The following is a 14,817-nucleotide window of genomic DNA, read 5'->3' as shown; positions in this document are numbered from 1 at the left end:
ACGTGGCGCTGGGGCCGCCGCCCGCCCGCACCAGGGCGCTCTACTTCGTGCAGCGGGACCGCGGCGAGCCGCTCTGCGGAGACCTGCCCGCCGATGTCCTGCCCCACTTCGCCACCCTCGTGGAGCAGGTGAGGGTGTGAGCGGGGCCGGCGGCAGCCACACATTGCCCGTGAGACCACCATCTCGGCCCTGTTCTCTCAGGTGCCTGGCGCTGCCCTTCTCAGCAGGTCCTAAGGAAAGAGCATGCTTGGAATTCATGTAACTCCCTTGAACCTTGGCCTGTGCTCACTCAGAGCCTTCTTGACATGAGTTTCTGCCCGCTCTGTTAGAGCTAGTGGGATGATTTGTTCCCCACGGCCCCTTCAAGAGCTGTAGGGATCTCTGCTGCCTGTGTTACCATGACGGCACCATCTGCATTTTTTCGTGGTGGCCGCCTCTCTGCAGTAAAGCTGTAGTGGGAAAGCAGAGGAATTGCTCATGCTGGGAAGTTCAAGTCATGCTTAGTAGTCCTAAAATGCTGACCCCGCCAGGTTCAGCTTCTCAGGGAGGTGTCCAAACCAGCTCTCCCGATCTTTTGGAATAACATATTATTTACATGGAGAGTTTTTACATTTAGGGACATTTGATGAGCACCATGAACCCGATAAGTCGCATACAGTGGCTTCTGCGTTRTGATTTTGTTTGTAGATGGTGGCAGGTAGCATATGATGTTCCCTGTAAACACCATCTGTTACAGAGAGATTTGGGGGTAGGAATATTTTAGAGRATCTTATTTGCTTTTGAATCTCGCTGGCTGTGCTCAGCAGCTTGGATGCAGACTTCAATGACAGCGTATTGCTGCAAGGTGTCCTCAATTTCCTGATGTTTTGGGGGCTACAACTTGCGTTGCTCTGCCTTGTACCTGGACTGTTTTCTTACAAAACATCTTTATTAGAAAACTCAAGACTTTTAGGGCAGCCTTAGAAGACTTTATTCAGGGAAAAAGTTTGGAACAAAGTTATCTTGAACCATATAGAAGATTAGGAGTAGGTGCACAGAAAATGTGTCTTGATTTAGTCTGAAAGTGCAGCTGAGCTGTATCGGCTGTGTTGGATGTGAGGTGACCCTTGCTAGCTGTCTCTCTCAAAATCATGTTGTTATGGCCAAGGGGAACAACGCAACTTCCTTGTGGAGCTGGGAGTTTGTTGTCAGTCCTATTCATGTTTTAACAATATCACAAAAACACTTTTGCTAGTGTTCATAGTATAAATAATCTTAGTAATAGAGAAATATCTTGTTAATAAGTCAGTCACTCATGACTGGACGATGGAGCTGAGCTAACCCAGGGGTGATAGCCACTGCATGCCTATTACTGTCAAAACTACCCAAAAGCAGCTCAGCCCTGCAACCTCATGCTACCAACTGAGTACAAAGCCTGTCACTGGTAGATATAGCAAAATAATACTGAGTGGGCTACATCTTTTGAAAAATAACCTTAAATTGCCTGTTCTCAAGATGTGCAGTTCAGATTGGATGGAGACTTTAGCARCTATCACCTACAGGAAGATTCTGTTCACATGATGGGTTTAGGAATAGTACCAGGCAGATACACCCAGTCATCACATGCCATAGTTCTCCTCACTTGGGAATATCATAGATATTTCTGGTATTTTTTCTTCCCGTCACAACAAAACAACCAGGCAGATGCACCTAAATGTGTTTGCCAGCAGTGTTACAGGTGGTGTCTGACTGAGAGAAGAGCCTCCTGGACAACAAATAGTGAATGTCCGTGGTAAGGGGAAGCAAAGACTTTTGGAATCTAGCTTTGCGTAGTTAGTTTTGGACTGTGAGAGTGCTGAACCTCTTGCGTCTTCTAAAGATGCCCAGACGATGTGTCATGTGGATGAAGCTGGAAGATCCCACCACAGCCCTAATCTCATTTGTGGTCARTAAGTTTTATAGGCAAGTTTTAACTCTGGCAATAGACTCAATCACCAGCAAAGTAGACCTGTGCAGATTTCCATTCACCAATATCTGCTCTTGTTTCACATAGGTAGGTTGCTGTTTGGATCAGCGATGAGTTTGAGTTTCCAGGCTTGGCCATGCAAAGCCCTTGGAGTCTGGTGAACTACCAGTCTCATACGGGAATTTTTTTCTTCATTCCTCTTTCGTGACTCCTTATAGGTGATTGTGCCCATTCTCACAAACCAGAAGAACCATCAGGGCTGGCCACAGGTGGTGTCACAGGACATTTTGCGCCATGTCCACAACCTGAAAAGTGCTGTTATTGTGATTGCTGGACAAGTAAAGGGCAAAACCTTGCTGCCCCTTCCAGCTGGCTCAGAAAGATTTGAGTATGTTGAGCTGGAAAACGAGAAATCGTGAGTAGCATCCTTTGATTTTATTTGGGTTATCTCCTAATTATGTGAGAATATCTTTGGGAGAACTTTACACAAATCATGCCGACTTTTCTTGCTCACTGTCATCTGTTTCTCGCTCCAACTGGTGTGCTTTGCTCTACCTGTTATCTACTTCATAGATTCTGTCTTTGGGGATTGTACAACAGTATTAACTGGATGTCATTCCTGTATTAAAACAGCAGCAAAATTATGTGGGTTTTTTTTCCCCTAAATGACTTTCTAATTTTGAAATGTAAAGCTAGACCGTGATCTATAAAAACTGGCTACCTATTTGGTCATTTGGAGAGGATACAGCTTGAGTAATAAACATCGACAAGTGGAAAACAAAATTAAATGTCTATTGTTTTTTTCTCCAGTCTGGAGCTGATAGATAATTCTATCGTTTATGCTGCTGAGTCAGCTATTATTGACTGGAGCAACCAGGTCCAAGAAGTGCTGAGAAGAGAGTCCTCGGAGCCTCTCCTGAAAGGCAGCAACCCTAACCCAAAGGTGGAACTGGAGTTCTGGAGAAACAGGTAGTGCTGGGCAGCCTGGCTAGAACTTGATTTTCATTGACTCTGTTTTCTTTGTGTGGAAGGAAAGGGCTGGTGGCAGGCAGAACTATTTCTGCAAGCTGAAAAGACCAAGCTGCCTGAGGCATATCTAAAGATTTGAGCTAAAGAAAATTGTTCCTGCATATAAAATAGTGATCTGCAAAGTGTAAAATAATGATCTGCAAAGTGCCTTGGAGATGACTGCAGCTGGCTGTATTTTTACTTAGCCTTGGTCCAGGGGCTACGGCTCCAGTATGTGTAGTTCACTTAGGAAGCAACAATGCAAGTAAGAGATAATGGAAACTTCTCCTGGGCCTTTTCTTCTCTAAGTATCTACTTTTTGAAGCCTAGAAGTCATTCCACTTTCTAATGCACAGAAATCAGTCCTCTGGCTTAGATGAGATACTGCCCATGTGACATCTATTTATAGGAACTTCTGCAATCACCATGGCTAGATAGGCCAATATTGATAAATGAACATCTATCAATACCCAAATATGTTTAGATAGCTAACGGCTGTGGGATGCAATTCTTTCATTCCCTTTGGAAATCTGCTGGTTTAGTAAGGACTGACCTAGGGCTATACCTTGCCTGCTGGAGAGCTGCCAGTGCCTACAGAAATACTCGGTGGCTTCTCTCAGCAATATCTTGATGGAGGTAGAGCTGCTGTTGTGGTCAGTCTCAAGGACAGCAGTCTGTCTGTTGCCATTCCGTGACTCCTGGAGTTCCTTCCTTCCATTCACACTCAGTATTGGGGCTCAGGCTGTATGTGACTGGAGAGGATCTTAGGTCAAAAAAAAAAAAAAAAAAAAAAAAAAAAAAAAAAAGGAGAGAAAAAAGAAATTTTGTAAAAGGAGATATAAAAGATAGTTGGATAGCTGAATGGTCTCCCACAGATCTGGGAAGGTCCTGGGGCCAGGAGAGTTGGGGTTTCCCGTACCGGCCAGGCTGGGAAATCCTGATTCAGACCCAAAAGAGAGGGATAGTGTGTCTGGGCAACTGATGCTCTCTCATGCAGGTTTGTAACTTGCTGTGGTTGCTGTAGGTGTGATGACCTGGAGTGCATTTACAATCAGCTGAGAACGAAGAGGGTCAGGAATATGGCAAAAGTACTAGAGAGAATCGAGAGCTGCTACTTCCTAGCCTTCAAAGAACTGCTCACGGATGTTGAGGAAGGTGAGATGCTGGGACAATTTCACCATATCTATATGGGATGTGCTGATTTACAGCCTACCCCTTCTTCATCCTCTGTTTTTTTTCTGGATTGCAAGCTGAATGTGACTGGAGTCATTAGGGATTCTCTGTGACCTCCGGGACAGCAAGGAGACTGTAAGTGCATTGCTGGCCCTCTCTCTGATTTGCGGTCTCAGTTGGTCTCAGTTTTATACTATATCCAGAAAGTATTTAGCTCACCTGAGAGCAACGTCATTTAATGGGCTGTCTGTGCACAGCCCCTTGCGGTAACATCCTCTTGGGCTKTAAGATCTGTCTGGATTGTGATCCTGTTGCCACTTTTTGCAAGAGATTTTGCAGAAATCTGCATGTGGTGAATGTCCTCTAGAGGGTAGCATGGATCAACAGACTTGCTCTCTTCTCTCCTTATTTTATCATTCTGCTTCCGTTCAGTGAGACTAGGAGAGTTCCTCGTCTACACAGAAAAGTTAAAGAATTGTCTCCCCCCATTTGAGAGTTAGATTTTTTTCTTTTTCTCACTAATAAGGAGAGTTATGAGAAAGGACTTTTGTTTATTATTGACTGGAGCCTGGCAATACACCTTTCCCTCGGGCAAGGCTGAGGCCACAGCCCTGGCAATAACAATAACCTGGCAAATTACAGCTCTGTGGATCTTATCAATTTTTTTTTTTTTTAACACAGCTTTGACTGAAGCTGAGGACATTAACCTGCACCTGATGCCTCTCCAGYGCCACTTGGCCAACATAGAGAGTGCTGAGTTCAGTGAAGTGAAGCCTTTCCTGGTTCCTCTGCTCCATGYGGTGTGCTTAATCTGGGTCACCTGCATGTACTACAGCATACCTGAGCGGATAATAGTGTTGCTCCAGGAAATCTGCAACCTTCTTATTCAGCAGGTATGTTCCAGTGTTGTCTACATTTGTCCACAAAAGCTCCCTAAAAGAAGTTCCTTTTCTCCTGCTTGTCCAGTCCTTCCCCAGGAAAGTGATAGTGGTAGTGAATTTGACAAGCAGGTTAAAAGATGTTCAGCATGAAAATCCACTGTTTTGTATGATGATAGAAAAGGTACCTTAGGTCTGATTTTGCTGCTTCAGGCCCTGGTGTACCTGAGCCCAGAAGACCTTCTGAAAGGGGATATGGAAGAAAGCTTGGGCAAAGTGCAGCTGGTGCTTGACATCCTGAATAAGTTCAAAGAGGCATTCCAAGAGAGAAGAGAAACTCTTCACACGTACTATAAACCAGGCCAAGAAGTCAAGGAATGGGATTTCCACTCTGTCATGGTTTTTGCGAGGTTGGACAGCTTCCTTGGGAGACTGCAGATGGTAAAGGTGAGAATTTAGTCATTGCAAACCTCAAAAGGACTTTGCGTCTACAGTTCGCTTAGATATCTCCRTCCTGCATGTTTGATCAAAGCCAGGGGACGTGGCCTTTCTTTTCACTGTTAAGTATCCTGTTGCCCCCCAGAGAGGTGTCCTTTGGAGAAACCACGCTCTGCCCTTGAAGTAGAACATAGCTCAACTGCACCACAAGGGCCTGAGAAGGAACCTATCGATTCACCCTTTCACTTCCTCATGCTCTGTCCAATTTGGATATTGTGGCTCAGGGATGTCCAAGTTCACCAAGATCTAGCTCTGGGTTGCATCATCCTCACCAGACTATTGGGTGGTCATCAGATGCTTCCTAAACAAAAGGTATGCAGAGGGCAGGTCTGAAGTGTATAGGTCAACCTCACATGCATCTATGTTCTCCTTACACTATGGCTATGTCTAGAGGCAAAAAGTGTGGAACAAGACTTTTATAAATACTGTTTATATCTGTTTTCTGTTACGCAGTTAACACAAGTGTTTATCCACTACTCCACACAAAGTGGTTTTCTTTCTTTTATTGACATGTTGCTGGCATGTCAGATTACAAGATAATGAGCATATATCCTCTTGGCACTCACCTGTTTCAAGGAATATCTAAGCTGTTTTGCTCCCTCTCTTCTACTGGGCTGTGGTAGAGAGGTATTTACCAGTTAAAGCACATGGAATATTTTTATGCATTATTTAATTAACTGTGTAGAAAATCATCCTGACCGATGTCAGTTTTAAAGCTATTCAGAGCAATGGGTTCCAATAAGCACTGGTGTGCARTAAACCAAATTATGCTGCCCAGTGTAGAGAGGAATATAAATAGACACACAAGTAACTGCAGATCATCATGAGAAGAGTGAGTGACAAAGTAATAATGCACTGTAACTGTAACACCACTGTAACTGCCAAATCTCTGGGGCTGATTGCTCATTGCTTAGATATTATGAATAATAATAATAAKAAGAAGGTAAGCACAGAGGTTTTGAGCTGCAGATAATATGCTTTTTGGCTGATATGTACATCCTGCTCTCATGACTATCCCACACCTTCAGATGCAGCAGAAGGCTGTAGTTTATGCATTCAGAGTGAAGGCCTGGAGGGGGCTGTGGAGTGAGCTGTAAATAACAACTAACAGCCAGCCCATTAATGAGGAAAACTTCTGCTCTTCTCTGTCTCTTCCACTCCCTTCTTTCTTAGCAACTTAGTAGGACAAAGGGGTAAGTGTTGTCTCTGCATTGTTGCTTTTACCTTACAAAGTATTTGTTAAAATGAATGTTTTCTTTCAGAATAGTATATGCACATTTGTTTTCATTTTAAAAAGAAATTGTACTAAGGCTTCGCTTATGCATGTGCATAGGTAGCCTATAAACATAGAGAGCAGAGTCCCTTTCCCTCAGTTTATCTTACCATTTCAAGTTGCATATGTTATAAATCTGCTGTCTGTCTGAGTTAGCTYTCTGCTAGCACCATATACCCACAGAAATGTGGGAGAGTTCTTAGRGCAGCAATCACTTAGCTGTCAGAGCACTTGCAAGTGGTTGTTCTCTTGGCTTAACAGCTGTTTCTGGTGAGGCTCACCTTGGTGGGACTTGAAGTGCCCTGCATCTTCACATGTCTGGAGTTTTTCAGGGCAGCACTGAAGGCTAGAATGACTCAGAAAAGCATTTGAAAATCTGGACAGGGGCTGTGTCGTGAGTTTTTAAAACAAAGAACCCTCTCTCTTTTGGCAGCCCCTATCCTAGAGGCACCAACACTCACAAAATGCATCCTGTTTGGATATAAAACTCTCTATCTGCTTTGTTCTGCTTTTGGGTTTGTCATTTGGGTTATGATAGGCCTACGACAGGCAGGATCTGACTCCACTCTTCTTGTACCCTTCAGTTTTCTTTGAGCCTGGGGAGGTCCTTCTGCACACCAGTGCCCATCATAGCAGCAAACGACCAGCTATTGCGACTACTGTTGTCATCTTCTTTGGTCACCGTCTTAACTTGTGTGTTTCTCAATTGACTTTGAAGGATCTCCTSGCTACTGCCTTGGACCTGATGAAACTGGAGAAGATTGAGTTCAGTGGAATTAAAGGAAAAGCCCTGAGCCAGCAGGTCCTGAGCATGTATGAGGAGTTCCAGGAGGCGTACAACGTGTTTGTGGAGCGAACCTATGACTGTCTTGACCTGACCAATACGGTAGGTGGGACTGCTCTGTGGAAATGCCAACATCATGTGCATGTTTTCAGAGCAGAGATTCCCAGTTTACTTGCTGTTGCTGTCCTGCCAATTTTTTTTTTCTTTTTACCAATCCCTCCTTTCTTTGCTATGTTCTGATGTGTCACTCTAAGGAAAAGGGAACCATTGACCTTTCTGGCAGTGATTTGGGAGTTGTTGCAGGTCTGTATCTATCTTTGTCTTAGTAGTTCAGAATTCTACAACAGTGCATCTGGGAAACTTGAATTTCYGTGCCTTTTACCCAGGCTTTCACTGTGCATGATGCTTGCTTGTGTGTGTGAGCTTTACTAACGTCTGCTCTCTTTGCTTTCCTGCTGCGAGTGCCTAGATTGCCTGCTGACAGCTGGCTCAAGTAATCTCCAGGGGCTTTGTTTGCTCTTGCCTTACTTGCACATGTGACATCTGGTGCTCTCAGCATTCAGGGACTCTGTTTTTTAATTTTTTGTTGTTATTAAAGGAATATTTCCAGTCCTCCATTCATAGCTCAGTGACAGTCCAGGTCCCTGATGCTCAAACCAGCATGTGTCACGCAGAGCACAGTGAATGAGCCACTGGCTTCATCATCTATTTGGAAAATCCTAATCTGGGTTTTGACTCTGAGCTGTTTAACCTGAGAAGACTATGAAAGAAGGGTGATAACTGTAATTCCAAAGGAGTTTGTATCCCTTGTGTTTGTCTCGTGTTTTTTAGGAAAAAAATAACTTAGGTTTTTCTCTTAAACTTAAAAGAGTTTATAACGATAGAGGCAAGAACAACAGTGCCAGAAGACGATGGAGATTGCCTTGTTGTTGCCTCGTTACTTATAATGACCTCATTTGGTTTGAAAGCAGGTTGTATTTGTGGCTCAAAAGGAGCACCTGTGAGATGACTGGAGGATGGGTGTAGTGTCCAGATCATTCTGGAAAAAGAGTAATTGAGCCTGCCTTGAGGCCAAAGTTAGTACTGTTTGTGCTGAGCAAAACCCAAAGGGACCAAAGGAAACAGCCCATCAGGAAAGAAAATCCTGTATCATATTGTGGTAGCTAAAGATTGGCCATGGAAGTGGTTCCTCCTTTGCAACAGAGGAGAAATCTGTGAATGAAGGCAGCACCGATGGTTATGTTCTGCAGCCCCATGCCTCACTGTTTTGCCTCTCCATAGGAKTTTGAGCAAGATGCCTTTGAGTTCCAGAAGAAAGTAGAAGATATGGACCGAAGGCTGGCAACTATTTTCATCCAGGCTTTTGACGATGCTTCAGACTTGGAGCAYGCCTTCAAGGTTTGTATCTATTGCATCTCTTCCCTTTTGCAGAAGGCAAATCAGAGTGCCAACTGCTTTGCTCTGCTATGATCATATTGAGGAGGTCCAGCCTGGTGGTGACAGGCACACCTGCAGCTTGTGACCTGATGGTATTTGCTGACTGGGATGGACAAGTCAGACTTATAGTATTTAGGCTGCTCTTGGTCAGTGCTATATGGTTTCATGAGCTYTCATGCACTATCAAGCCACTGGGCTGGCAGCAGGGCATTTGCTGAAAGCATAGGGAGTATTTTTGCTCTGCCTGTTAAGGTACAAAATGGATGCTTGTTCAGCTTTTAAAATAAACAAACTAMTTGAGGAAATCACCCAAATAATACTTTGTTACAAGGAGTTTTATTTGTTTGTGAGYTGGAAAAAATTACTTTTTCCTAGGACTTTCTGGTGAGAAATGCTGTTAAAAACATCAGATGCTACTGTTAATATCAAATGGACATAGCTAAATTTTGGGAACTCAGGTTTTCCTATGAACAAGACCAATCTGTTYACTAGTAAATCTACCTTGGGAAAAAATAAGAAATTTTTAGAATGTTTTCAGAAAAAAAAATCTGAAAACTAAAAAGAAAATCAATAAAAGTGTTTGTAGAGAAGACTCTAGAAAATGACAGCATTCATCTTCATTTTTTTTTGTAATAAAAAATTGTGAAGTATTTCAAAAACAACCATTGGGATATGGTTCTCCTSCCAGAGAAAGTCTGAAAAACAACATGTTAAAGGCCTAGGCGCTCTTTAAAAAAATAAAGAGGTATCCACATTCCAAACTGACCCTTGTTACAGCTAATATCTAAACCTTCGAGTTAGAAAAATTCTAATGAGACAGGTTTCTTGGTGGAAATTGTGATTGTAATTTAATGTATTTATTTTCTTTCTTTCTTTTCCTGCTTGGTCAGTTGCTAGACATGTTTGGAAGCCTTTTGGAGCGACCAGTAATAGCCGCAGATGCTGCTGACAAATATCCTGAACTCATCTACATGTTTGACAAAGCGTTAGATGATGCTGGACTGATCTACTCCAGACATATCCAGGCARAGCTGGAGTTGGGTAGGAAGCACATACTGAGCAAATGATTTTAGAGAAGATGGAAGTTAGATGAATTTTGGCAACATGATTTGCTTTTTCATGAGAATCCCAAATCTCCCAATTTRCAAATGTTTTTAGCCACTGACAGATCCTAGTGGGAATGGAGATGACTGAGAAAACCCTCTGWTCTTAATAGTAGAACAAATAATCTGTTGGGAGAAAAAGTGCCTTTTTTGTGTCTGCATGTCAAGTGGCAGGGAATGAAGATACATGCTGAGTTTTACCCCTAGCAAAAATGCGAAGGAAGATTTTTTTCTTCACATTTGCATGCTGTCTCTAATCATCTATGGGACCTGCAAACCCACTCATGTGTTCCCAAATATGAATTACTAGTTTCATTTGTAATGATATAAATGCAAAATGTGTTAGTGGGAGGTTGTAGGGAAGAGTTTACCTTTTCCAGGCTTATGATTTCCTATGAACACTGGTGCAGCAAGGAGGTTAGTGGATGGACTCTTACCATATGATGGGGAATGKTTTTGAACGATAGTCCAGTCACCCACCTCAGACCATACTGGATTTGGAAAAGGTCCAGAAGAGGCAGCAGTGACAGAACCAGAACAAGTCAAGAAAAGAGATGGAGAGATTCATGGAGGATGAGTCTCTCATTGACTATGAATCTGAGATGAGTTTATTATGTGGGTGTGATGCAAGATGYTCTGAACAAGCTTCTGATCCTGAAGTCTCTTAAACAGTGTTTGTGGGAAGCAGGGAGTGAATCCTAGGCAAAGGATGCCTCTATAGCAGCTCCATTTCTAGCATATACTGTGCTGCTTCAAGCTGAACTTTGTCTCCATTCTCAGSTCCAAAGGCACTAGAAACTTTCCCTGGATGCTGACCTCCATCAGTACAGCAGATGCCTAATTGCACAAAGGGAGCTGGGAAATCACCAGTTTTATGCAGATAACTTGGTGTATCTTGGGGTTGGGTGTGCAATGTTTAGTCAAATACCTCCAATGCTGTTTCAATGTCCACAGGAGCYCCCCCTGTACACAGGAACATGCCTCCGGTAGCTGGAGCGCTGGCCTGGGCTCAGGAGCTGCAAGCACGAATCCAGATGCCATTTGGTCACTTCAGGCACATCACACATGTGTGCGTGTTGACAGCTAAGTTTACTTTATGACTCCTTTGATATCTTTTCACTGATCAATCTGATTTTCCTTCTGTGCTGAGCATTATCCAGTGGTTAAATGCAAAGTAGTTCTCAGTGAAAGAGCTATGAATTGATTGCATTTGCACCTTTCAGCTTCCATGCAATCTTTTTTTTGAGTAGGAAACTCATTAATTGCATTTGTTTTAAAGTAATTAAGAGACAGAGCAGGATAGAATGTGAGCTATTCACCTTTCAGATTTAGCCTTAGCTTGTGACTGAAAGAGGTTCTGTACCTTTTCCCACTCTGACACCATTTCACATGCGGTCCAGGACCTGCTTGGGAGCAGCAGGGCCTTAAGTCCTGATTCCAGCATCATTCAAGCTCTGAAGGACCGAGACCTGATGGATTGGACTTGTCTAAAGTGGAGTGAGGGACTGAGCRAGTTTCCAGGTCTTTGAATAGATCAGACCTTGATTTGGCTGGTGCAGGTGGAGATGACTCCCTGAGCAGCAAGCAAAGGAGTGACCCACAAAGATTAGGAAAAGCAAATAGAAATTTGGGGACTTTCGTTACCTGAGCGTTTGTTATTGTGGGTCATATGAAGGAGGTACGGCCACATATTTGCAGCTTCCCCATCTGATGATCCCACAAATGGGCTTTTAGTGTTCATGAGACAGCCTGAAAAGCCGTTGAAGCAAAGCAGTGTTGTAGTTATGGGAGAGCTGAAGGCAGTCCAGGGACCACAYGTTGTAGCTTGCAGAAGTGGCTTTAATTGTGCCAGAGCGAATTGCCAATAAATATATCCTCGTGTTTTTGATATCTCTGCCAAAATAAGCCATCTCCATTGCTGTGCAATAGTTCTAGTCCTCTCTTACTGTGCATTATTGTTATGTAAATGTCTAGATATGCTGGTATTCGGCAGCAATAAAGACATCTGTGCAGTGAAACAGGTCCTTGGATTGTCCTCAATAGAGAGCCCAAGGTATCGTGTCCTGTTTGAATTTGAATAGCAAATTTTTTAAACCATAAAGGACCCAAATCTTCATTTCACATTGATTTTCTTTCCTCTGCTTARAGCAGTTAATAACCTGCCCAGCASCAGTGGTGACATGATGCTGTTTCCTATGTGCAACTTGAAAGGAGAAGAGAATTAAAAAGGGAAAAAGGAGGTGTTTTTGTTGGGCATGGTATAAGAGCCTATTTATTTCCAGATACTTTGATCAGAACTTGTTCTAAACCAACCATGTTGCTCAGTGGTGATTGTGCAAGCATTCCCTGTGCTTTCAGTTCAGTTTTTAGTTGATGCAAAGGATCCTTTATGCCAGTTAGGAATTTGCTAGACTTTGTGTTAGTGAAGGATTTCATCAAAATATCTTACAAAATCAAGAACTATTTTTTGGGAAATCTGGGAAACTGTAAAGGAAAGTTGGAAAAAAAAAAAAAAAAAAAAGAAGCCCTTGTGGTTAGTGACCTTCTTGGGTGCAGACACAGCTATACAGGGCTGCGTATCTGGGCCTCTCCTTCTCAGAATGTGGGATGTCTTTGTTTTTCCCTACTACAGTTTGAGGGACATGAATCCAGCACCACATGCTGCTTCCTTTTGAACATTTCTTCAACTTAGGAAGTACTGGCTGGTAAACAGAGACTGCTATATTCATAAGTGCAAATGTAGTGTGCAACTCACAGCATCAGGCCTGTTAGAGGTCCATATTCCTGCACTAGCATGACTCCTTCTTCCCCCAGTATTTAGTTCCTATTTGCAGGTTGCTGTATGAACACATGAGAAAAGSTGGTTAAACCCAATCGACTCAGTGCAGTGAAATGTTTTCCAGTGCAATGACACAGAGGTAAGTGAAATGCAAGGTCCTGTGACAGCTGATCTGCCCTACAGAATGGGGGATGATCTTGGGAAAAGATAAATATAACCTACAAACCTAAACTCCCATTTCCATGAACTAAACAATATTGAACTTGTCTGTTGTGCTACCAGCTGCCTGGACTCGGATGAAGGAAGGAGGGTGATGGAGAAGTATGAAGAAATGCTCCAGTTGCTCAAGAGGTAAGCGCCTCAGGCAAGACTGTGTGAAATAATACTCTCTTCCACTAAAGCATTTTCCAGTATATTTACCAATCCAAAGCCTAGGAATGCCTTTTTTTTCTAGACTAGAAGGACATTCCTGAGGGAAGAGTAGAAATCCTTTTGCYATATGTCACAATGGCATGAATGGGTGCCATGCAGCCTAGCAAAAACATCGATAGAAACTTCTGCTGAGCATAGAAGTTGCCATGTACACTGGTAGCTTCTAACGTTGCAAAACCTGGGTTGATTTCAGGTGGAGCATGAAAAACATTACTCTAGCACTRACCTGCCTCTGTGGCCAGCCTCCCAGCCTGCTTGTGCTCCTTCACAAAGTGTGTTTCCAGTGTCTGTAATGCACATTTTCCATGCTTTGGAGTGGTACTTGCTTTTCCCTGACTGGTTATCTTAAAGTTGGATGTTAAATCTGAACCAGTTACCCTGAGCTTTCSCTGTTATCCTTGGGAAATGGACACATCCTCAGGGAGGAAACGTCTACATGGGCCTGTTCTGTTGGCAGCAAAGGGAGCTGATACATCTGCTTGACTCCTGGATACCACAGGGCAGGCACAGAAAGTTCTATTCTTAATTATCATAAAAAGCTGAGTAATTATGATGCAGATTTTCAAAAGAGGATCATCAGGAACATATTAACAGTGGAAGGAATTATAGCAATAGCAAAGGTGAGGTTGCAGCAGAGGTACAAGATGATTCTAGCATAGGTATTTTTTTCTGGATAATATTTCCAAAGTGTTCAGATGACAAAATGATTCATTTTATCATTTGAGTGGCAGGGACCCCTAACTGCCCACAACCTTTGAGATCTCAACACAGATTCAGTGCTCTGAATTTTAGTCCCCAACAGTCTGACTGAGTCATCCCAGAGCTGAATTGTCCTCCAAAGCTCACTGTCCTTCTGCATTGACTCTAAAGAACCAAGGGCACCTGCACTTCTAGCTCTAAAGCCTCAGCTGTATGAAGTGAATCCCTGCCTGTGACTTGTATGTATTTAGGCACCTGACCTGCTTAGGCACTTTAGAAATCCACACTAGGTGCTTATCTACTGCTTTAGGACAAATATTTTTGCAAGTCTGYTTCTAAACCAGAGTCCTCTGCTAAAAATCATACTTGAGTGCGTTTGCATTCCTGACTTGATGCTGTCCATGATTTTTGCATATTTGTCTGCAGTTCTGTTATCTGTGGAAAAGGCATGGGCATGTTTTTAATATACTTTGATACACCTGTGTCTGCTGGCTTAGGGTGGTTTTTTTTGTTGTTGTTTTTTTTGTTTTGTTTTGTTTTTTTTGTTCCAGGTATCAGGAAAAGCTTTATGAAGACTGGTCCCAGACGGTCTCTGAAAAATCACAGTACAACCTCACTCAACCACTCCTCCGACGAGATCCAGAGACAAGGCTGATAGCAGTCAATTTTGATCCCCAGGTAAACCCCCTTGCCAATTAGCTTTCCCATTACATGTACCTGAATGTAGGCTTCCTGAAAGCGTATTGAAGACCTATATTTATCTCATTTGCCCTCTTGCTCCCTCAGTCTACTGGCTTCTCCTCTCCTA

At 43.1% G+C, this 14,817-nt stretch overlaps 1 protein-coding gene across 1 annotated transcript in view; it reads left to right on the top strand.

Moving 5' to 3' along the window:
* DNAH9 (dynein axonemal heavy chain 9) overlaps positions 1 to 14,817 on the top strand; it is a 155,076-nt gene that overhangs the window by 209 nt on the left and 140,050 nt on the right. The window contains exons 2-13 of the mRNA XM_026051405.1: positions 35 to 128; positions 2,164 to 2,360; positions 2,756 to 2,914; positions 3,978 to 4,108; positions 4,808 to 5,019; positions 5,218 to 5,451; positions 7,494 to 7,661; positions 8,841 to 8,957; positions 9,887 to 10,037; positions 11,054 to 11,168; positions 13,161 to 13,229; positions 14,561 to 14,687. Of these exons, the coding sequence (XP_025907190.1) occupies positions 35 to 128; positions 2,164 to 2,360; positions 2,756 to 2,914; positions 3,978 to 4,108; positions 4,808 to 5,019; positions 5,218 to 5,451; positions 7,494 to 7,661; positions 8,841 to 8,957; positions 9,887 to 10,037; positions 11,054 to 11,168; positions 13,161 to 13,229; positions 14,561 to 14,687 (1,774 nt within the window). The remainder of the gene's footprint in view (positions 1 to 34; positions 129 to 2,163; positions 2,361 to 2,755; positions 2,915 to 3,977; positions 4,109 to 4,807; positions 5,020 to 5,217; positions 5,452 to 7,493; positions 7,662 to 8,840; positions 8,958 to 9,886; positions 10,038 to 11,053; positions 11,169 to 13,160; positions 13,230 to 14,560; positions 14,688 to 14,817) is intronic.

Source organism: Nothoprocta perdicaria, unplaced genomic scaffold (assembly GCF_003342845.1).
Source record: "Nothoprocta perdicaria isolate Ctin4 unplaced genomic scaffold, notPer1 scaffold_75, whole genome shotgun sequence".
In the NCBI taxonomy this organism is placed as follows: Eukaryota; Metazoa; Chordata; class Aves; order Tinamiformes; family Tinamidae; genus Nothoprocta; species Nothoprocta perdicaria.
Note: the sequence above shows the minus strand (reverse complement) of the source record. Positions and strands in the feature narration are given on the sequence as shown.